Source organism: Ochotona curzoniae, unplaced genomic scaffold, assembly GCF_017591425.1.
Source record: "Ochotona curzoniae isolate NIBS_2020 unplaced genomic scaffold, NIBS_Ocur_1.0 contig_2688, whole genome shotgun sequence".
Classification (NCBI taxonomy): Eukaryota; Metazoa; Chordata; class Mammalia; order Lagomorpha; family Ochotonidae; genus Ochotona; species Ochotona curzoniae.
The window spans coordinates 28,247,226-28,270,712 of record NW_024465553.1 but is presented as its reverse complement, the minus strand read 5'-3'; the positions used below and the strand labels follow the sequence as shown (position 1 = coordinate 28,270,712).

The 23,487-nt window shown below is 48.2% G+C and overlaps 1 protein-coding gene across 2 annotated transcripts in view; it reads left to right on the top strand.

The window, feature by feature from the left end:
* Nucleotides 1–23,487, top strand: part of SH3RF3 (SH3 domain containing ring finger 3) — a 305,519-nt gene that overhangs the window by 180,480 nt on the left and 101,552 nt on the right. The window contains exon 2 of one of the 2 annotated variants that reach the window (XM_040975664.1): nt 7,895–8,170. In XM_040975664.1, coding sequence (XP_040831598.1) covers nt 7,895–8,170 — 276 coding nt within the window. The remainder of the gene's footprint in view (nt 1–7,894; nt 8,171–23,487) is intronic. The other variant, XM_040975663.1, reaches the window with a different exon arrangement.

The window sequence follows — 23,487 nt, the reverse complement described above, 5'->3', positions numbered from 1 at the left end:
CCCTTCACCTGTGGAAGCTGTACAGAGCCGGTGTGCTTGATTCTCTGCCATCTCTGAGTGAGTCTTCTGGCTCTTTGCTTCTGGCTGGCTCACCTTTTTCAGTTGTGGCCATCTAGGGGCGTGATCAAGTGGGTGCAAGAGCTCTCTGTCTCTCCCCTTCACAGTGTAACTCTGATTTTCAAAATAAATGGATACATCTTGAAGGAAGAGAAATAGAGAGGAGGGAAAGAAAGAAGAATGTTAACCAGGAAGGAAGGAGGGAAAGAAGGAAGGAAGAGTACTGATGAGCTTGAGTAGTTGTATTCAGACCTAAACCCCCTGAGTGGGAGTTGGTCAGGGTGGGGCGCGAATGCCAGCTCTGGGTGCTCGAGCACGTGGGGTTGCCTGCTTCGCATGCTGAGTTCTGTCTCTGTTATGCGAGGTCATCTGAGGACTCAGGTTCCTTCCCTCCTCTGAGCTGACATAATATTCGTGTGGAAGAAGCTGGCTCATTCCCTGTCAGTGCTGCCATCCAGCCATGGAAGGCAGAAAGAATTTCCTTATAAATGTCATCGTAAAACTTTCAGATTTTGTGTGGATCACTTCCACTCGCATTCCATTGATGAAGTTTTGACTCCTGGCCAGTGCTGCTTGCTAGCAAGCCTAGAAAATGATGGCTTTGCTGCCAGGCCTGAGCCTTGTCAAAACTTGGAATACTATCACTGACCAACGAGGGCCGTCGGCTGTCCCTGCGCACTCACAGACCCTGTCACGATTGTTTTGCTTGCTGTTACTAACCTGCAAGAACAACTCACCACTCGGAAGAATTCCATGCACTAATTTCCCAAACACACATCCATGATGGGGCCTGAAGGCTAAATCCTTACCTTGCATGTGCTGGGATCCCATATGGGCACGGTTCATGCCCTGGGTGTTCTACGTCCCATCCAGCTCCCTGCTTGTGACGTGGGAGAGCAGTGAAGGATGGCCCGGGGTTTTAGGGTACTGTGAGGTTCCTGGCTTCTGGCTTTGGATCGAGTCAGCTCTGCCCATTGCAGCTACTTGTGGAGTGAATTAGTGGATAGAAGATTTTTCTCTGTGTCTCCTTCTCTCTGCATATCTAACTTTCCAGTAAGAATAAATACATCTTTTTAAAATTAAAAAAAAAAATATGCGTCCTTGCTAAGGTCTATGGCAGGCCAAGGTCTGAAAACTGCAGCGAAGAGGCCCAGACCCACCTATAACTCCGTGCCTTGGCCCAGGCCGACCCCTCCAGCTACTGTGTCTTGTTTCCCATTCAATCAGTCCCACTAACTGTTAGCTGTTAGGCTCATATCCTGGGGAAAATGGCAGGCCAAGGTCATCCAGCCAGAGGCCCTTTAACCTGCGGATAAATGAGCTGGTCCACCTAAATAGTGATTGTAGAGTCTTCAAATAGCAAAGAATGACATTTATGTGGAAATAGAATATATGCAAGGAGGCGCAGGTGGAGGGACATTTTCAAAAGCAAAGTGAAGCAGTCTTCCTCAACCACAAGGGGCCAGTCGTGAGTGTGGCAGAAGCCCAAGGCTGAGCAGTTGTACGTAGACATCCCTGAGATGTGATTTGAAGATGATCTTTGTGCAAGACTGTGGTTCTGGAAGAGACTTTGGTGCAGGTCCATGCGATCCCCTCCCACCCAGTCTCCCAGCTTTACTTGTTTCCTTTGTCGGGGGGGCTTGACAGAAGTGCCTGTTTTAATTATGACCAGTTGTGCACATCCAGTCATTGATGAGCATGTACCCTGTGGCAGGTGGCGCAGCCAGGAACCACAGCCCCCAGAGTGTCCCTGCTGATGGGGCTGAAAGTGGAGGGCACCCTCTGTCCCCAGCAGAACCGTGGTGAAAGCTGTGTGTGCATAAGGTGGCAGCACTGAATCCTGGAGTCTAAAATAGTAGGGCATCTTGACCCATGCCCTTTGCTGATAGGGGCTGGGTGAGCAGGCCTCATGGGAGCCCACTTGTCAAGGCCACCATGTGTAAAATTCTGCTGAACCTGGAGACATGTTACAGTGTACATGAGCACCCTGTCCCCCAGGGGTGAGGTATCTCCCAAAGGGAGATTTGTGTACTGCATCCAAGTGCTGAGCTGTGAAATTAACATTATAAGCCGCAATTATGATGAGGGTTTATGGGGTGGCTGCTGCTAACTGTCCTGTGGGCAGACCAGATGTATGGTCCACTTTCCCTTTTGTTGCTTTTCTTAATGTCCTGAACCCACATGGCAGTATCTGAATAAGCTACCTCCAAATGGGGACTTGTCACACACAGGCTGTGGCAGTAAGGCCGTGTGATCAGAAAGGCAGGCAATTCCACAGAAACCCACTGCTCCCTGGGGCTGGTTGCAAGGGTGGCCTTCTCGGAGTTTCTCTATGAAATGTGCAGGATTCTTGCGTTTGCTTTAGTTCCTTCTGCAAGACAGAGTGGCCAGTGTCATGAAGGGCGTTGATGACGAAAGCCTATGAGATGCACAGAGGGAGCATTTCCAAATATTTTTCTGACCAGAAGCACGCTCTGGCTGTTTCTACACCAACCCCATTTTTCATGGCTTATGCTCTTAGAGATGTGTGCTTCATTAAAACAGGTTTGCTACCGCTTGCTTCTGCTGTGTCAGATCCTGTCTGGGCCTCAGGCCGTCCCCTCCCTTTGGACTCCCCTGCACACCTGCAACTCATGTGGCTCCATTGATACCTCTGAATGCCACACTCCCACCTCCGGGCAGCAGGTAACTACCTGCCTTGGTCTCAGCTGTTCAAGGAACAGTGCTCGGTGAGTATTCAGTCCCTGGGCTGCCTCTGTCCTGTTTTTTTTTTTTTCCTATGGCACCCAGTCTGTTCATCTCTGGCATCCTCCTCATGGAACCTGACCCTTTCCTTTCCGCCTCAGTCTCCAGGAGGCCTGTCAGTTTATTGGGGTCACTGTGTTGGGACTTTGTTTTTTGAGTTCGCCCATGCCCTGTTCCAATCCAGGCCTGACTCAGGACTAACCCAGGTTCCTGGGGAGTAACAGCATACACAGATACTCTGGTGCTGGGGCTGTCTGGTGAGAATGGCGCAGGCCTACTCTAAGGGGTCTTACTTGAGCAGGGGTTGATTTGGAGGTGGTAATAGGAAAGATCAACCTGGGTCCTGTGGGGTCAAGAGGGAGAGGGAAGGGCAGAAGAGGCAGCATGGAGCTTCAGCCCCAAGCCCCAGGCTCCAGCAGCTTACTTTCCTTTTAATCAAGGATGCTGCCCACTAGCTGGATAGGCCTGCTTGGGGAACCTCAGCTCCCATCCAGAGGAGCTCAAATGGGAATGGAGTAGCACAGAGAGCAGCAGGGTAGTGGGTCGAGTTTTGTGTGGGAATACAGCATAGGTTGGCCTTTGGGACCTGGGTACCCACTATAGGCTGTTGGCACTGGTTTAGGCGGGAAAAGATGAAGGATGGGTAGTGGCAGTGAGGTGTCTCTATGAGGTCCCTATGGAAACCTTAGAAGTCCAGATGCCAGGATTTGAGGGAAAAAAAAAAAGTTGTGGCTAAGGTAAAGGCTGGGGCTTGAGATGGCCAAGGTCTTTACTCAGCACCTGGATGGGGTTCTTAGAGCCTGGATGAGAAATATGGCAGGTAGATCTCAGTGGTGAGCTTTGCTGGCGAGCACAGATTGATTGGTGAGCACAGAGGCAGATAGAGCTGGGTCCATAGCACAGGTAGAACAGCCAGAGAGGCACCTGTAGGCCACAGGTAGGGCATCAAGGACAGGGCCTGTGGCAATCTGGAGAACCCCTGAGAGACAGGGACCCCTGCAACTGGGGATCACATACCCCCAAGACCCACGAAGATGTTCGCTTGGCACCTGCTGTGAGTGGTGGCCCACCACCCAACCCTGGAATCAGGCTGCCTGGTGAGAAATGTTGCCATTTCCACTACCTGTCCTGGCCTCATTGGTTAAGTCCTGGTTGCAGTTGTACAATATGGCTGCAAATGGAGCTTGCAGGTGGCTACTGAGCCAATGAATCTAGAGAAATTTGTGGTAGGAGGCCAGAGTTGGAGTCAGGGGTCTCTTCTTGCTGAGGAAGCTTGGAGCTTCAGAGAGCCAGTAGAGGGAGCAAAGCTGGGTGACAGGGATCTGGCTTTTCTCACATGGTTAAGGTCAGTGATAGCAGGAGCTGCCAAACAGCCATGGCAAACTTGGCACTTGGAATCTGGCTTTTGAGCATTCCCTCTGGTCTCAGGACAGGTGCAGTCTTCTTTGATCCATCCAGCCCAGGTCTACTGTCCAGTGAGCTCTTTCCTTGCTGTTCCCTTGGAATCTCTCTCCGCTTGACAACTCTCTGAGCATCCTCATGTGATCAGCAGGGAAAATACTCTCACTCGGGGAAAAAAGATGTTGTGTTTAGCTACACCACTGGCAGACTGGGTTCACACAGAGCATGAAAGCGACTCTGTCTTCTGTCTCTCTACCTGTTGACACTGAGTGCAGTAATTCTCTGTTGCTGGAGACTGTGCTCTGTGCTGTAGGATGAAGGCCAGCATCCTAAGCCTCTGTCATTCTGCACCAGTAGCATCTCAGCTCCTGGTTGTGACAACCAACAGAAGCTGAAGATCGAATTGTCCCTATCTTGTGAGACTCTGCCCCAGGGGCTGCCTGGCTTGTGCAGTGGGGAGTGTTGGTAGCCTGCCAGGCAGTGGCCTTTTCCAATCATTTGTGAGCATAGCTCTTGGGTTGCAAATCGCCCTTTTACCTCCACTCACTATAGCTGGGGACCTGTTACAATCTATTGTACTTAAACAACAAAGATATCCAGAAAGACCATTATTGGAAGAAAATAGATTTTTTTTTCTTCCTCTTGGACTCTGCAATGGAAACTTCTCTGGTACTGATATTTAATTGGTTAGTGGTGGCTGTTTGTCAGTTTGCCAGCAGGTCTGTGTTAACTGCTGTCACTTGACACTGTTGAAACGTAAATGCAGAATGATTGAGTTGCCAGCACACTATTAAATCCTCTGCAAAGAGTTTGATGCACTATAGCTTTGGGCTTTTTGTGTCACTGTTGATTGATTCGAATACTAAAGAAATCCTTGGCCTGCGTAGAGGAGGCTTCTGGTAGGCAAATTGGTGGGTGTTGACCCAGGGACAATGGAGTAGCTTTCCTTTAGTTTTCCTCCTGGGAACCTCAGTTGAGTTAGCAGGTGTGGCCACTGTGAAAGCAGGGCAGACCCTTGTAGCCAACTAACCCGTGTGCAAAAGGCCAATTAAAGAGCCCAGGAAGTGAGCACTGACATCGAACCAGGTTTTGGAGTTTTCTGGCAGCTTGTGTGTTGTAAAAGAGCAGGGCATTGGCAAGAACTCCGCCTGGGATTCAGAGTGGGTGCCTCTAGCCTCCCAAGGTGGCAGATCACTTTGGCATGGGCAGGCTAACCTTAGACAATGTAACCCCCATGGTTAAACAAACAAAAACAAGGTATTATTTTATGCCCTCAAAACTGTGGGTTTCCCTATAGCTCATCTGACCTCGGAAGTGCAGCAACTCCCTTGAATATAACGCTGTCCCTGGAGAAGATGGAACCCCCAGTGGAACTGCCTCTAAGAACTGAAAAACTAAATTTGTTTAATATTCCTCTTGTTCCACTACAGGTCAGGAGTGCAGAGAAATTCTTCACCTTCTTAGAATGTTTGAGGAAGACTTTAAGTGTAACTTATTATTTATACATAACAAATTCTTAACGGCCTTAGACATTAGAAAAGCCATAGAAATTTGTGGTGGGATCCAAGAACAACCCTGATGCCCTCTTTTTTTTTTTTAAGATTTATTTATTTATTGGGAAGTCAGATATACAGAGAGGAGGAGAGACAGAGAGGAAGATCTTCCGTCCGATGATTCACTCCCCAAATGAGCGCAACGGCCGATGCTATGCCGATCCGAAGCCAGGATCCAGGAACTTCTTCCGGGTCTCCCAAAAGAAGGTTGTGTGTACAGAGCAGGAGGGCATCTCGGAGTGGAACAGGAGGATAAGAGGAGGTCTGTATCCTAGTCCCAGAGACTCCCAAGTGCTTTCGCCACAGAAGGGATGCATAATTCATCGAGGATTGTCAGTATGGACACTGAGAACCGTATCCCGAATGCCTAGGAGATCACAGGCAATATGAATGCCCTCGGAGGCTGCGAACTCTGAGGCCACTCATTTCCTATTGGATTTCCCACACGGGATGGTAGCAACCCAAAACCCTCTCACAGGGTCTGGAGATATCCATCGTAACTACAGCCAGGAAGATAAAAGGTTGTAAATCTCCTTCTGCATTCAGGAGAGCTTTCTCTGGTCCTTATCTAGTTCTAGCCTTGGCTCCCAGCCCTCTCTTAAACACTGACCATCAGGGTTGCTTGTGAGCCCCGAAATTAGTTCAGATAGAGACTAATAAAGGTCAGCTAATTGATAATCACACAGCTTGTACCTTACTGATCAGGCTTCCCATCTGGCTTTTCAGATAGACAGAGAGAGACAGACATAGATATAGAAAGGCTAGAACAGCCAGGGAAAAGGCCAATTAGCCTATAATCACTCAGCCTGTACTTACTGGTCAGGCTCCCTATTTGCTTCTCCTGGACTTTACTAGGTAGGATGTAGGGTTAAATTCTTCCTCACTCACTGGGGTGTTGGAGATTTCCCTGCTCACCTGCCTGAAACTTTTCTATTCTTCAGTTGTTAAAATGCAAAGTTCTGTAAAACCATGCTTAATCACTATATACTAGAAAGTTTAAATTGTGGTTTAATTTTCTCCCCCATAAAACTTTATCAGTTTATGACTATTAATGCTAAACAAGATGTAACTGCAATAGTTACAGGATGTGGTTAAGAACTTGCATTTTTAACGTATTGGTCACTCAGCACCATGTTTATTGACTTCATGATGTTGTTAATTTCGATGTTTCTTCCTGTTGTTGAAGTTGCATAGTGACATCTCATTGGAGGAGATGATATTCTGCTAGCTCTACTTTCAGACCAAGGATGATCTCCAAATGAAACTGTTGAATTTATCTGGACAGTGGGATGCTGGACTCTCTGCATGGTCCATACCTGCAATAAAGGAATCATGACTGAATATGATCTATATTACTGTAACAATATGGAGGAATTCAGTATGGGGGGAGGGCTTGGGGAAGGGTTGGGGGAATCCCAGAGCCTATGAAACTGTGTCATAAAATGATATAAATTTTTTTTAAAAAAGAAAAAAACTAAAAAAAAAAAAAAAGAAATTGCATTTCTAAAACAAACTGCTGTGCGCAGCAGATGTATGTATGTGTGTGTGGTTTGGTTGAGGCGAAGGTGCAGAAATGTGTGATCAACAACAGAGGGCCTACAATTGGGCGCCATGTCCCTCAACCAAGTTGTCCTTCATCTATATATGTGGGACTCTCGTGTCCTAGTGTGTGGAGTGGGTTTCACCAAATGCTGTGCAGGTCTGTCTGCCTGACTTGGAAACCTTGACCATGTCCTGAGTAGCTGTGAGGGGCAGTAGATGAGGTCAAGAAAAGTTCTTTGGATAAAATTACTGGGCACCTGGGAGATATTTATAAACACTGAGAACCTGTCCCCAGTGGAAAGTGATTTAACCCAGAGCTGCAGGTATGAACATGAGAGTAGTTCTCACATGATGCTGAAAGGTGTGAAGGTTAGGCAGCTCACTGCTGTCAGTACGCCTCAGTTCCCTCATCCTTTAGCTGAGTGAGTGGGTCGTGTGTGCCATGCCTGCCCTTTTCATTGGGCCCGTGGAGTTTCCAATCTGCTCCTTCAACGAAGACAGTGGACGCTGCTGAGTCTCCCCACTGCCCAGGAGGTTCCCCAGAAATTCAGAAGGATCATGCCAAGTAACCTTTGATTGTCTTCTTCTGCTTTCAGACTCTAACCCAGCTTCCCTACGGCAAAGCCCTCTACAGCTACGAGGGGAAGGAACCTGGAGACCTCAAGTTTAACAAAGGGGACCTCATCATTCTACGGCACAAGGTGGATGAGCACTGGTACCATGGCGAGTTGCGCGGAGCACAGGGCTTCCTCCCGGCCAGCTACATCCAGTGTGTCTGGCCCTCGTCACAGGCCCCACCCCAGGGCAAGGCACTTTACGATTTCGAGATGAAGGACAGAGATCAAGACAAAGACTGTCTGACCTTCACCAAGGTAAGGCAGGCCCTGTGGCTGCCCTGCTGGCCGTGGGTCTCTGTGTCACATGGCTTCAGCTCTTCCCAGCAAGAGCCTGCAGCCAGCCAGCCAGGAAGCAGCTTCCTGCTGTGTTTGAATCCAGGCTCTTCCATGGGGGATCTCCTCCTCCTGTACCTCCATCAATAGGTACACTGTTGCATCTCCTTCAAGGGTTTTGCTGGATGGTGTGAAGGTTGACATGTGAGCTTGAGATCCTGTGAGCCACCAGTCTCTTCCTGAGTGGATCATGGTTTTAAGCAGTAATTCTGGTAGGAGGGGAGAAAGTGCTCCCCAGACTCCTGGGGCCCCTCAAGAGGTGCTAATATTGGGAAACTGACTACAGAGACCCTGAGAGCTGGGGTCCAAGTCAGTTCCCGCCAACCCTGTGCACCAGGACAGCAGTGGCAGGCTAGGCCAGCGCGGGCCATGTATGGGGAGCGTGGGGACCCTTGGAAGGGGTCGGGCAGTGTTTTCCAGTGCAGTGGTCAGCAGAACTGAGTGGATGGCGTGACTCTTGTTTCCAGCTGCCCAGGCTTTCCCACTGATTAACTGTACCAGGTAGAGTTCATGTGCTCAGACAGTTCATCTTTACCATTCTCCAAGTGAACCCAGGGCGAGGGGGCGGCTGGAGCCTTACCTTCTGTGTAAGGTGACTGCAAGTCAGAGCTGTTATGTGATTTGCCAGTCAGTGCTCGGCAGCTCCCTGCTTCCTTCCTGCCTTCATCTGCAGTTTCTCTTCCTGCCCTCCTCCTTTTCCTCTCCCCGATCCACAGTCGTAAATTTTTGCCTAAAACCCCAGCCTCAGAGCCCGCGATGTCCCCCTTTTCCCACCCCCTTCTGCTTTCTGTCTTCCCATACAGGGCTTGCCGGTGGCACCAATTCTCCAGGCTCTACGGGAGGACCTGCTCCCCGTTTCTGAGCAAATTGGCACGTCTTGCGTGCAGCTGCTATTTATGTCTTGTTCTATTGTTCTGCCTGACAGTGAATAATCTATTTTTCATTCAGAGATTCGCCTCCCTTTTCGTGCCTTTCATCAAGGTGTTCTGATGTTAATTCCCATTGTCACCCACTGATTCAGCGACTCCCTCTCCTCCCTGTCTCTCACCAGCCTCCCATCCTCCACCTTGCCCCCGCAGCCCTATTTTTCAGGCAGACTGAATCTCTCCCCTTCTCTGCACGGTGAACACCGGGGCGTCTACTTTGAGGAGGACACCCCAGGGCCTGCTCTTCTGTCTCATGCCCACCCTGGCGACCAAGGGCAGTAATCCTCAACCTCTGAGGTCCCATCTGGGTTTTGCTAACTGCCCTAGACTCCTTTACAGTCCTCCTGTTCTAGCCACTCAGCCAAGACCCTCCTGCTGGGGTTCAGAGGAGTCTCCCGGGTGAAAGAATAGCACAGAGCCCCAGGAGCCGCTGTGCAGGTCCGGGTTCTCTCTGCACAGCACACACATCTGCCTTCCATACCCGATCCAACATGCTGAGTTGACTGGGCTTCGGCCTGGGCCCTGCCACCCAGGTCAAGGCCGGAGCACACCGGGTAAGGGAACAGAGCCCCGTCTGCACTGCTGTCCCACCCAGCTGTGTACTGCGCTGTGTCTGGGGACCCACAGACTCAGTGGTGCCCGGAGCCTCCCTCTTAGTGGAAGACAGGTGATGGGAAGGTCAAGGGAAATAAGTGTGCGAAAGACTCATCCGGAGACTGCTGAGCTGTGTAGGGTCACCTCAGGTAGATGAGGCGTTTACCTGTTTAGTGATGGGATTTCACAGGACACTTTGCAACATTCCTTGTGGGAAAGTAGCCCTCTGTTAGGCTTGACCTCATGCTGAAGTTGGCTGTGACACATGGCTGTGTCTAAGAGGCAGCTTGGCCACACAGAACTCCCTGGAAAGTGGCCCAGGGGTTAAGATTGAGGGACTAAGAGGGCCTGGGCATATCCTGTTGTGGAACCAATTACTGTCCCCAGAGAAGGCCGAGTGGGAAAGGTCCTACCACAGCCTATTTATCACTTTCCTCTTTGGAATCTGATGGGTTCGCATGAGGAATTGGGGACCCTGGGCATGAGCTCAGAGACAGCCTTGTATGACCCCCTGCTCTGCATGCCTGTAGTCATCTTTTGCCCTTTCAGGCACGGCCAGGGAGAGAGGCCAGCCATCTACAGGCTGTCGTCTGTCTCCAGAGAAGACTTCAAAGGACGAGGGTGATTCCTTGTGACTCACCCTGCAGGATGCTCTGCTCCTTGTTGCCCACAATGGATCCTTTGTATTGTTCTTACCGTTGGGAATTGACATGGATGCTTGGCCCACCACACAGGGACTTGGGCACACATTTGTACACGTGTTCCCACACTCCCATGTGCTCTCTCTCTGTGTCTCACACACACACACACTGCACATACATACACACTGAGTGGTCCTCACCTCTCCATGGATATTACAACTCAGATGACCCAGTGATTCTTGTACTTCAGCCTCGATGGCTCTTATCAGCTGGGCTTTGCTCCCAGATGGTGTGCTCGCTCTTTGGATGTGTCCCTAGGAAGCACAGGGATCTCCAGGACTCACGAAGGATGTACTTTCGCTGCAGTGGGACTGATGGCCTTAAAAAAGGCATGGGGCGGTGGAACCATAGCGAGATTTTGGTAATTGCAATTGGTTTTGAACAGTCTTGCTAAAAAAAAAAAAAAAGCAAGGATTAATCTTATTCTAAAATCAAATCCCTTGTTTTATTTGAGAAGAAAATGAATAATCACTTTTGATAAAGCTGCTTGAACAATGATGCTTTATAGTTCCTTAGTTGTTCCTGTCACGTGCAGACAATAGACTAAGAACAGGAAGAGCAGTGTCCCTGGCTTCTGAGAAGCACTCCCAAATCTGCCATCCTGGGGCTGGCACAGTGCAGTGGCCTTGCTGCCAGGCCTCGTGCCTGGCTGTGTGGCATGAGGAAGACACACAGCCTTTGTGGTCCAGGAACGAGGGGCATCTTCGGGTGAGGACACTAAGGCCCAGGCGGGGGGTGTTGAAGATTATGTGGGGTGGTCAGACGCCGAGCTGAGGTTCAGCACAAAAGGGGAGGGGATGTGTAGGCTCTGTGGTGACAGCTTCTTCTGTTTCATCTTACTCCCACTCAGACATAGGGTGAACATGCCTAATCTGCAAGACGAGGTCCAGAATGCTCCAAGGCCCTTGGTGTTAAGCCCTGACGTATGCCACCAAGGGGAAGTTCCACATTTAGATAGTTGCCATCTAATCCAACCCAACACGGCCCTTGTTAAGCCCTGACGTATGCCACCAGTGGGAAATTCCACATTTAGATAGTTGCTGTCTAATCCAACCCAATTATGTAACTATAATGTACATTTACCTCGGGCTATGTGTAAGGTGTGAGACACAAACAAATTTCATGTTTAGACATGGGTACCTTCCCTGAGCTGTCATTGTGTGTATGCAGCTGCTCCAAAGTTCAGAATCCCAAGTCCTGCCAGTCTCAAGCCTTTTCAAGAAGGATGCCCTGTGTGTGCTGGAACAAAGGTTTATTGGGTCCCTACTCTGTATCTTTCCATTTGTGAGGGTGGATGTGCTTGCTGTCTTTAATGGGCCTGGGTCAATCTTAAGAAGCTCTCTGTGAGACTCAGGATCCTAAAAGGCTGCGAGAGTTTCCCATGTAGTGCCTGGCTGATTGTGGACTCACTGTTGCATGTACTTGTGATAAGGACCAAAGAGTCTCCACATGGGCCCAAATCCCCACCTTGTTTCCACATGGGGGAACCCTGGGCTATGATAGAACAGTCCTCATTCCATACCCATAGAGCCCACCTGTAATCCTTCAGGGTCAAAGGATGCTCTGAGTTGGTAAAATCCCTTCTAAAGACACTGCTGACAGTGAGGCGGAGAGGGTGGGAGCATGGGAAGGGGAAATCCCTTAGCCCGTGGACTGTGTCATGAAAAGAAAAAAAAGACACTGCCATACTGTGTCCTGAGCCAGCCATTCAGATGTTTGTTCTGCTCATGTCACCCTAAGACCTTTGCACATGGTCTTATTCAGCTCTTGGCTGCACTCTGAACTACCGTTTCCCACAAGTGTGACAGTTCTCTCTTGTGAATTAATTCAGTCTTAATCCCAGACTATTAGCTTCTGATCCAGGGGAACAGGCTTGAGTGGATAAAAATCAAAGAGAGGCAGAATTTGGGTTCCAGAGTCAAGTAGACATGGATTCAATCAAATTCTGACATTTTTTCCCCCTTATTGTGTGGTGACTTGGGAACATTTACTTAGTCTTTGAGTCTCTGACTTAACTGTAAAATGGAGTGGGTATTAGAATTACATGAGCAAAGACATTTGAAGAACTGAGCTCAAAATAGTCATTCCAGTAAATATTTGCTATCTGGCTGCTCCTTCCTTCCTGGTTCAGGAACAGTTGCGGTTCCAACAAATCGTGCTTTTTAACTTTCATGTCAGCTAAGAATACTCACTGGAAATAAGCCTCTCGCTAAGACACTTCCTGCACCTGCATGGACAGCTGAGGCTCCAGTGCCAGCCGGCTCTGCTCCTTTTTTCCTGGTGGCTGAAGAATGCTCAGACTGGCCCAGCCATAGAAGGCTCTGTTCCTTCTGCTGAGGTCATTGAGCACCATCTCGGTCCCACTGCATTTCCCATCAGCATCTTTGCTGAGTGGATATAAAGAATGCTTTCGGGACTGAGAAGACTTGGAAACACTTACATTAAGCTCTTTGCTGTCCCGTGAACCAAGACTGAATAGTCCAGAAAAGCTGGGGATTCCTCCTTTCTGAGCACCTGCTTGGGTCTGCTCACCCTCTGATACTCAGTCAGTCCTTTTCTGGGTTCCCTGCATCGTGGATTCCTTCTCCCAGGCTGTAGTCTCCTCTCTGTTCCCGCTGTGCCAAAACTGAGGAGGAGCTTTCAAAGAAAGTGTTTGAGTTAGAGAACGAGGGAAGAAGGGCACGTGGGTGTGGACAAGATGGGCTGAATGCCCTTCCCAGCACCTTCTTTTGGTATCTTCTTAGGGTTTGGTGAAACTGGGCATGCAGTAGTTCTGATGTGTTGGCAAAGCTGAGCACGTGCCTGTGCTTTGTTGGGAAACACTGTCAGAACCTACAAAAAGCTCTTTTGCTCCAGTTTCAGGCTCCCTTGTCCTGCCACAGCTCCCGGGTCACTGCACATCCCGAACAGGGAGACTGTCAACTGTAATGACCTTCAATCCCAGGTCAGCAGCCACCTCTACTCAGGAACAGCCAGTTGTGTCTTACTCTGTTAGGGTTGCGGGCACAATCAGCTCTCCCTGCCATGCCTTGCCTAACGCAGCAACCAACTCCTTTTTGGGCCTTATTTTTACCTCTGTCCTGTGGCCTACTTCATGCTTAGCCACGCTCACCTCCTGGCAGAGTTGCCAGCTCCCAGGGGCCTGTGCTTCTTCTTTCCATTCCCTGGACACTTCCCTCTCAGCCTCATCTTCCTAAAATACTACTGGACACTGTCCCATGTGATGGGGCATCTGATACCAGCTTGTATGCCAGGATTCAACTGTTCTCCTAAGATGACACTGTCTCTCTGAGGGCCAGCTGTCGTCCACCCATGGGGGGACAGTGGGTGATACCTGGAAAGAACATCAAGGAGACTTTAGCTGTGAGACTGCGTGCCCTCCATGTGGCCTGGGCAAGGTCTTACAGTTTTGAGTGTCTGTCCTTCCTTATCCAATCTCCTTGGCCCATTCGTACAGATTCCAGTTTTGTGCCCCAGGAGTCATCATAGTTCCAGGATAATGTGGTAAGGATTGGGTCTCACCCAGACACACTGGCAAGTCATAGAGTATCATGTGGGCAGTGCCACACAATGAGCAGGTATGACAACTGTGACTTCTCATCTTCCACCTGGGGCCTACTCTGGATCCAAAGATTTCCTCCCGAGGCTCCTGGAAATCAGCCTTTGCCTCATTCTGATTAATTATGACTTCCACAAACCCTGGAGCTTACCCAGGTTCTCTGGAATTTGAAACTCTGGAGGTCACCATGGTGTGCAGGACCTGTGGCTGATGCAACATTTGAGCTTTTCCCATCTTAAGTTTCCATTCTTTCTGTGAAATGCAATTTTTCCATCTGTGATCAGCTGCCTGGGATGTGGGCTGTCACACTGGAGCTGCAGGTTGGGAAATGGGGGGAGGTTACAGGCGTGGCTGTGGCCTGCAGGCCTAGGAGATTGAAGTCGGTTCTGGTGATTGAGGTGGCAGTGTTCATGTGGCTTCCTTGAGCAGGACTGGTGACCCCTGGGCTGTTCTGGGGTTTTCTGTGTGATGCTGCCACTCAGCTCGTTCGGGTGGTGGAAAAGTGAGGCACTGGGTATTAGATTGTCCAGAGCTGTGAAGGAGAGCCTTAAAGCTGCCAGTGGTTGTGGAACTTAAACTTGTCACTGCTGTGACCTTCACCGAGCTGTGCCTTCCTGGAGGTGTCAGAGGCTAGCAGGCTCTGCCCGCTTTCTGCAGTAGGAGCAGAGAGGTCAGCATGTACACCCCAACATAGGCCGTTGTGTTTGCCACTCTCCTTTTCCCTGGGTAGAGATCAGAGTGGAGGCAGGTGCAGGGATTTAAAACTCAGTTTATAGGGCCCTTGGACTGCGGGGCTGGCCACGCCACAGCAGTCAATCACAGCTCTGTTACCTGCTAAGCCTTGGGGAAAGGCAGTGCTGTTTTTTAATAATCAGTTTTATGATCACAGCCCACTCTTCCTGTCCTTGGGCCCCCTCTTGAGACACCTTCACGTGAAAGACAACCTTGGCCATATGGCGGTGCCATTTGGTGAATATTCATAACTTGGAAATATCAGGGCATAGAGAAAACAACATCTGGAAGTCTGTTAGCCCAAAGCGGGTAGTGAGTTCTTGACATGAAACCTGTAAATGAAACTGAGTTTTGCATGTGAAAGGAAAATGATGTCATGGAAACAAATTTCATTCATAAACCCCTTGAATTAGCTGCCTTACTGGCCTGCTCTGTCAATGGTCGCTGCTTTGGTTTATTTACTTTTGACCCATCTCCATCAACCATGGGTTGGTAAAGGCTGCACTGCCTACATCCTGCCCAGAAATAGCCCGGCTGACATTTGAACCCAAACAGACTTTGCCACAAGGTTAGCACCACACCTCACAGGGTGCCCCTGTGGATCTGCAGCCCCTGCCAGGTGGAGCTGTACCCATTCCACCTGGTCTTCAGTCCTTTCTGCACTCTGCTGGGGTTTCCCCATGTTTCCACTGTGCTGAAAGGAAGCCATCTGCCTTCAGGTGAACTGCCCCCACTCTCTCGGGAAGGACTAATTTTCTTCCCCAGCCTCAAGATCCTTCCTGGGACACTCAGGGGATGCTGATATTTTTTCGTTGCTCTGTAAGAACAGATTGGCCCTCCCTGGGAATATGGGTTTCACAGTGACTTCGAGTCTTCAGTGCTCAACCTGCCCTCCTATGTGGCATGACATGGGACCACAGCCCTCTCGTCCCTCTCATTTTCCAGGCTGAGGGGTCCCACTCCCTCCCTCGGCTTGTGGGACTCCCGCCACCCCAGACTGTCCTATAGATTGGCTTCTCACCACACATTTCTTCAAGGACACTTTATGACTGAATTCGGTGTTTCTGATGTCCTGTGACTTGCCTATGCTGGATGGGTCTTTGAACAAAACTAAGTAGAACATAAGATAGCAGAGAGTTCACCGATCACAACTGTGCAACTGGATGATTTTCATAGAAGAATCTCCGTATGTAACTTACCCAGTTAAGGAATGAGGTGGTACATCTCTGGTTACCCACCCTCATCCTGCGTCTGCTGACACCAGACGTGAACATGTTCTTGAATTCAAATAAGTCATGCAAAAGATTTTTGCATCAAACTTTGTGTTTGAGAGTTTGTGTTTGTGTTGTTTCAGGGTGCTATAGTCATTCCTTTTTTGGGCTGTGTGATGGTATCAGTTTTTTTTTTTAACAATGTAGAATTCCTAGAGCAGTTTTTAGGATCACAGCGAAACGTAGAGCATGGAGATCTCCAGGTATACCCTCTGACATATATAGTTGGTGCGTGATTGACATGCCTCACCAGGATGGTATATTTCTTAATAGTTAATGGACTTAATACTTATTAATATGAATACATTGTTGTCAACATTGAGTCCATAATTTACTTTTTTAAAGGCCCACTCATAGGATTAGATATTTACTGGATTTGAACAAAGGTGTAATGATACATATTGATCATTATAGCATCAGTCAGTTTTTTTTCACTACTCTAAGAATTCCCTGTTCTCTGCCTTCTCACTCCTCCCACCCAGTCCTGATAACCACGGATCTTTTCACTGCCTCCATTGTTTTACTTTGTCTAAAAACTTGGGACAATGCAGTCTGTGGCTCTCTCTCTCTCTCTCTCTCTGTTTAGTTTTATTTTTTGACAATGTTTTCATAGATGAGAAGGATGCGTGCCCATGTGGACCACCAATTAGGGTAGGAAGGGTCAAGGATTAGGGAAAAGTGGATGATACCATTTCCAAGTTGCTTTTTCTTCTTGCATCTGGGGGTAGCGGGAAGAGAAAGGGAGAAGCTGAACCAGGCATCCCAACTGCATTGGTGTCCAGGGATGGGGAATGGCCATGCAGTGCCATGCCAGGGTCCCCGATGTAGAGCATGCTCCAAGGGTTCTGCTTAGGTGGTTTTGGTAGTTTTGAAATGCTGCTGATTTCTTCGCTACAAGGATGAGGGAATCCTTCCAGGGCCTTTTGGCTGATATAGTCCACCCTAGAATCTCTCAATTTGCCCAGATATTTGCTGTCAACACATGGCTGGGGGAGTTGACCAATTTGTTCTGCTCTCCATGCTCTGCTATTGTACTAGATGTCCTCGGCAGACCCCAATGGGCTGCCATATCTACCATGTTCACATGAACATGCCATCCATTGCTCCATCTTAGCCACTGAGGAGGCCTGGTTCTGACACATGCACTCCACAGTCAGACCACACAGATCCTGCGGTTCTCCCCATGGTTGGAGTTCTGAGCCCAGCAGTTCCATTTGGGGGATCCCCAAAGAATTCTCATCAGAGGTGACTCCAAACTTGTCTCTTGTGTGTGCTACCCAGTGGGTAGTCCAGCTCAGTCTGCAACCCACATCAGCCTACGCACACACTGGTAGTTGCAGTTGTTGGGTCATTTCTATCTCTAGCTCCATCTCTCACACAAGCCAATGGATGCTGCTGCCCAACCCAACCCTGCCCACCACACTCTCGTCCCCCAAGCACACCAGTGGGAATTGCAGCCCAATCAGAGCAATCTCCAATAACCCCTACCAGGCCTGCCCCCAGCTCTGGTTCTTGTGCATGCCAGTAAGTACAGCAGACTGGTCCAGTCTGTCCCTCATCCAGTTTTGCTTTTGCACACATCAATGGAAACTGTAGCCTGGCTCCGCCCAACCAACCCCACTATCCAGCCCAAACTTATACTTACAAGTACAAGTCCAGCCAGGTCCACCCCCAGCCCTGGTTCAAATGCTCACCGGTGAGAGCTGCAGCCCAGCAGAGAGGTACCCACAGTTTCCCTAGTAGGCCCACTCCCAGCCATGGACCTTGCACTTTCCAGGTGGTTCTGCAGTCTAGCTTGACAGGACTTGCCCCTAGTCCCAACACTTCCAGCTGATGCTTCAGCAAAGCCAGACCAGCCTGCACTTGCTCTGGTTCATATATGTACCAGTCTGGCTTTTCCTCTAAACCTGTTCACATGGGTTTTGTAGCCCTGCCTAGCCTGGTTTACCTCCAATCTCAGTTCTTACACTGACCAGCGGGAGCAGTAGCCCAGCAGGGGTCCCTCACTGCCCTCTACTGTCTCCCCTCCCAGCCCCCAGTCTCACATGTGGTAAAATCTGTGGCCCAGTCTGGCATGGCCCATCTCACCTCAGCATTTACTAGCAGGTGTTTTAGCCTGGCCTAGCTCAGTCTGCCCCCCATTCATACTGGTGGGTACTGCAGCCTAGGCCACCCTAGATGGCCCCTAATCCTGACCCTAATATAAACTGGCTGGTATTATGCTCCAGCCAGCCCATATTGCACCCTTGCCCTGGTTCTCAGATCTGCCAGCGGATTTTATGAACTGGCCCAGCCTGGCCTGTTCCCAGAAATGAGCAACATATATACCAGCAGACACTGTAACCTGGCCTGGTCTGAGCTGCTCCCAGCCTTGGTTCTTGCGCTCACCTGCAGCGACTGTGTCCTGACAGAGGATTTTCCCCAAGCTCCTTTATCAGGTCATCTCCCCCTGGCAGATCTCAATCACACCGGTGGCACACTCCAAACCCAGTTTACACCCATGTCAGGAAACACTACAGTCATGTCCAGACCAGTGCACCACCCCCAGCTAACTCACACTCACCAGTAGGAACCACGACCCAGCTAAGCCATCCCCTGGCTTGGTCTTTACCGTTGGATGCTGCACCACATCCCGACCTCACTGGCACCCAGTCCCAGCTCTCCCTGGTAGAGAGGGCTGCAGCCTACCTCTGTGTACTGGACCCTTATCCCGGTAGGTGTGATAGCCTATCTCAGCATGTCCTGTACTCCAGCCTGGCTCCTGTACATACCAGTGTGCTAAGCTTTGACCAGGCCCTGTCTGGTCCACTCCCTCCTAAGAACCTATCTACACGCTTGCTGACAGGTGGAGCTGCCTTGACTGGCCTGACCAAAACCAAGGCCTGAATCATATACTCACCAGCAGGAGCTATGACTCACTAGGTGAATTTGTCAAGTTCTCCCATCAGGCCCACTCCCAGATGCAAATCTCAAATGTGCCAGTGGGTGCTAGACCCTTACCTGACATAGTCTGCCCTCTCTGTCTCAGCCTTTGCATGAACTGATGAATGTTGTGGCATGGCCCACCCTACACCCTATTCTTTGGTGTACCTGTGGGTGCTGCAGCCTGAACCAGCCTAGCCTGTTCCCAACCCTAGAACCCATGAGTGTCAGAGGGTTTCATGGTCATACCTAGCTCAGCCTATCCGTACCCCCAACTCTTGAACAAACCAGTGGACATTGCAGTTCCACAGGGATGAACCCACATATCCCCCACAGAATTTGCCCTCAGACTTGGTTCTCTTACATGCCGGTCAGTGTCCCTGCCCAGCCTAACATTGCTCATCCCCTGTTATGACAGTCACTGGCAGGTACTGTGATCTAGCCCTGCCAGGTAGACCCCCAGCCCTAACTTTAGTGTGTGCTGGTGGGTGGTGGTCAGTGGTGGTAGATACTAAGTAGCCCAGCTCAGGTCTCCCATGTGGGCAGGTGCATTGGTCTGACCCAGAAAAGTCATCCAGCTTCCCTGCTCCAAACCACTTGGTCTCAGTTCCCTCTGTACCTACAAATACGGTGACCTTGTTGATGAAAGTTCCTCAGGAGTAATTCCTCACCTGTACTACACTGCCTCAGCAGTCCTCATTCCCACACATCGCCTTACCCCTTTTCCTGAGCAATCCACAGTCCCTGCACCTGAGGGCACATGGGTCTTCCAAAGTTCAGTCTTCCATTTGGGTGGTATTCTGGCTTGGAGTTCTGCCCGCCCACTAGGGTCCCAAGCTCCTGGCATATGCGCTGGTCTGGGACCCTACCTCTCCATCTACTCAAGATCCAAGCACATTGAAAGTTCCTCAAGGCTGGTCCACCATCACACCGTGCCAGCATGCTAAGGCGTGGACTCCCCTCCCATCTTCCCACCCTGCCTGGGACCAAGCATATGGGGAAATCTCCAGGGTCACTCTGCCTGCCTGGGCACTAGCCCACAGATTCCCCTACTCCCCCATTCCCCAAGCTCTCTGCAAGCCTATATCCCCGGTCCTCATGAGCCCGCCCGTGCCAGCGCAAGCAATCTGTGGCCTTTTTAGGTTGGGTTTCTTCCACTTAGTATTCAAGTATTGTCATAACCTGGCAGTTATGTACTGAGGTTAGCCTATCGATGTACTAGAGGACATTGTGATTGCTTCCAAGCTTTGGTAATTACAAATAAAGCTGCTCTACAATCCATGTGCAGGTTTTTGAGTAAACAAAGCTTTTCAAATCCTTTGGGTGAGTATCCAGGAATGTGGTTGTAGTATTGTTCTAAGAAGCTGCTGAATTAGTTTCTAAACAGGCTAACCATTTTGCATTCCTACCAACCACAACGGAAGTTCCTAATGACCTATATTTGCACCAGCGCTTGCTGTTGGCAGTGTTCCAGCTCAGCCAGCCTGATCAGCATGTAATAGTGTCTTCTTGTTGTTTTAATTTGCATTTCCCTGATGGCATATGATGTGGAACGTGTTTCATACTTATTTGCCATCTGCGTATCTTCTTTGCTGAGGTTCCTCTTAATTGGCACATTTTAAAATCAGTTTACTCAGTGTTGAATTTTCAGAGTTGGTTGTCCATTTTGCACAACACTCCATCATAGTGGTCCTTGGCAAATAATTTCTTTCTCTCTATGGCTTATCTTCCCATGCTCCTGTAATTTGCAAAGGTTGTGAATCTCCAGTTTGTCTATTCTTACTTTATGGTCTTATATACAAGACCAAGGTCACCTATATTTTCTCATGCAATATCATCAAGAAAGTTTATAGTTTGTCTTTTATATTCATACTTGTAATCCACCGTGAGTTTTTGTAAACTTTATAAGGTATGTGAATGGATTTGTTCTTGTGTACCTGAGCATCCAGTTTTTCAGCACCATTTGTTGAAATTTTTATCTTGGTTTCACAGAATGACTTTTACTGCATTGTCAAAGTTGAGTTGACTGCTTGCATGTGACTTTCTGGATGTTCTGCTCGATTCCACTGATTCATTGATTGTTCTGCCAGTATCACGCTATCTTCTTTTATGTAGCTTTACAATGAGCCTTGAAGTGGCTGATCAGTCTGTGTTGTTATCGTCCAATATTGTGTTGATTATTCTGAGTCTTAGGCCTCTCCAAATAAACTGTAGGCTCTTTTGTTACTATCCACGCGATAACTTGCTTGCACTTGGTTTGGTTTGCATTGAACCAGACTGGAAATCACTAACATACTGCATATGAGCTTGAAATGTCTGTTTGCTTTAGTTCTTTGATTTCTTTCATCAGGGTCTTATTAACTTTGCCTGTATAGTTCTTGCACTTATTTTGTTATATTTCCACCCTGGTAGTTCATTGGGGGGGCATTAGTGTAATTGAACATGTTTTGACTTCAGATTCCATTTGTTCATTGCTGGCACATAAGAAAGTAACCAATTTTTGCATAGTAACCTTTTATCCAGCAACCTAACTAGAATCACGTATTAGTTCCGGAAGTTCTTTAGTTTGTCCTTTCAGATTTCGTCCATAGACAATCATGCCATCTTCAAGTAGGCTTTATTTCTTCTTCTCCTTTTTTTTTTTTATTAATTACATTGCATTATGTGACACAGTGTTATGGACACTGGGATTCCCCCCACCCCTCCCCGAACCCTCTCCCCTTGGTGGATTTCTCCACCTTGCTGCATTACCACAGTTCAAATTCAGTTGAGGTTCTTTCATTGAAAGTATTTACCAAGCATAAAGTCCAGTGTCTTATTGTCCTAGTGAGTTCAACGATTTCTTGGTGAGACCATCTCTGGTCTGAAGGTAAAGCCAGCAAAGTATCATCCCAATCAATTAACAGCCCCGACATAATATCAACAACCATTTAAAACCTTATGACATGGTATTAACCATTAATTGACATGGTATTGATTAATAGTATGTTAATAGGGAAATGTGGGTTCTTGATTACATCCTGTGACTTCTTCACAGACATTTAAATTTTTGGTTTATAGTCAACCGGATTCCATACACCTCAAAATGGCTATAGATTACTATTCAGCTGTCTTGTCTATTTTGATTTTAGTATTTAGCTGTTTATAGTGTAGAAGCATGATTTTGCTGAACTTAGTTGTTTTTCAGATGGTCTGAACTGGCTTATAACTCAAGCAAGACATGTGTTATCAGTTCAGGTGCAGAACATTTTTTTTAGGATGGGTGTGCAGAGAAATCCCCATACCCCAGTGAGGCGTAACTAATCTTTGTGTCCCACCTAGTGAGGTGGTTTTATTTCTTCTTTCTCAGTCTGTACATCACCCTCTTCTTCTTGTCACAGAACATTACTTATGATTTCCAGTGTGATGAGGAAAAGCAGTGGTGAGAAACGATATCCTTTCCTTGTTCTTGATGTTAACATGGAAGTTTCAAGTTTATTATCAGTAAGGATGATGTTTGCTTTAGGGTTCTTGTATTCTTTTTCAGATTGAGGAAGTTCTCTGTAGCATACTGGGGAGCTTTTTCATCAATAAGTATTAGATTTTCTTCAATGCTTTTTCTGTCATTATAAATATGAGCATATGATTTAGATGAATAGAAGTTCATTTATATTTTGTTGAGGATTTTTCGTCTGTATAGGTCTACAGTTTTATTGTGGTGTCTTCGCCTGGTTTGGGTAGTGGGATACTTGTGGCCTCAGAATGAGTTCGGAGCATCCCTCTGCTCTGGGGCAGAGGTGTCAGGAACGTGGTCCAGTAGTTATGCCTACTTAGCGTGTCCTCTTCTTCTTCGACAGTCGTGCCCAGAAATCGTTCCATTTTCATCTGGCTTTTCAGATTTGGGCACATAGACTTGTCCGTGGTATTTCATAATTAGCATTTTTAGAAAAAATGCTGCTAAAAATTATTTTAAAGATTAAAAAAAAAAAACCTTGATTGACACAAAGTATATATATACATATATACATATGTACATATATACATATATACATATATATCTGGGATCCCATGTGACATTTCAATAAATGTATGCAGTGTTTAGTGACCAGATCTGCATTAGTGACCAGGCCAGCATTTCTACAATCTCAGACATTTATCATTCAAATCTTCTCTGCTTGTTCTTTTGAAATATTCAATTCATGATTATCCTTTACAAAAAACATTGATTGAGGCCCAGCACAATGGCTCAATTGGCTTATCCTCTGCCTCCAGGTACTGGAATCCAATATGGGTGCTGGTTCGTGTCCCAGCTGTTCCACTTCCCATCAAGTTCCCTGTTTGTGGCCTAGGAAAGCAACGGAAGTTGACCCTAATCTTTGGGATCCTGTGCGCACGTGGGAGGCCTGGGAGAGCTCCTGACTCCTGGCTTCAGATTGGCTCAGCTCTGGCCACTGTGGTCCTTTGGATGAAGGATCTTTCTCTCCGTCTCTCCTTCTCTCTGGAAATCTGCCCTTCCAATGAAAATAAATAAATTTTAAAAAAAGAAAAGATTGGT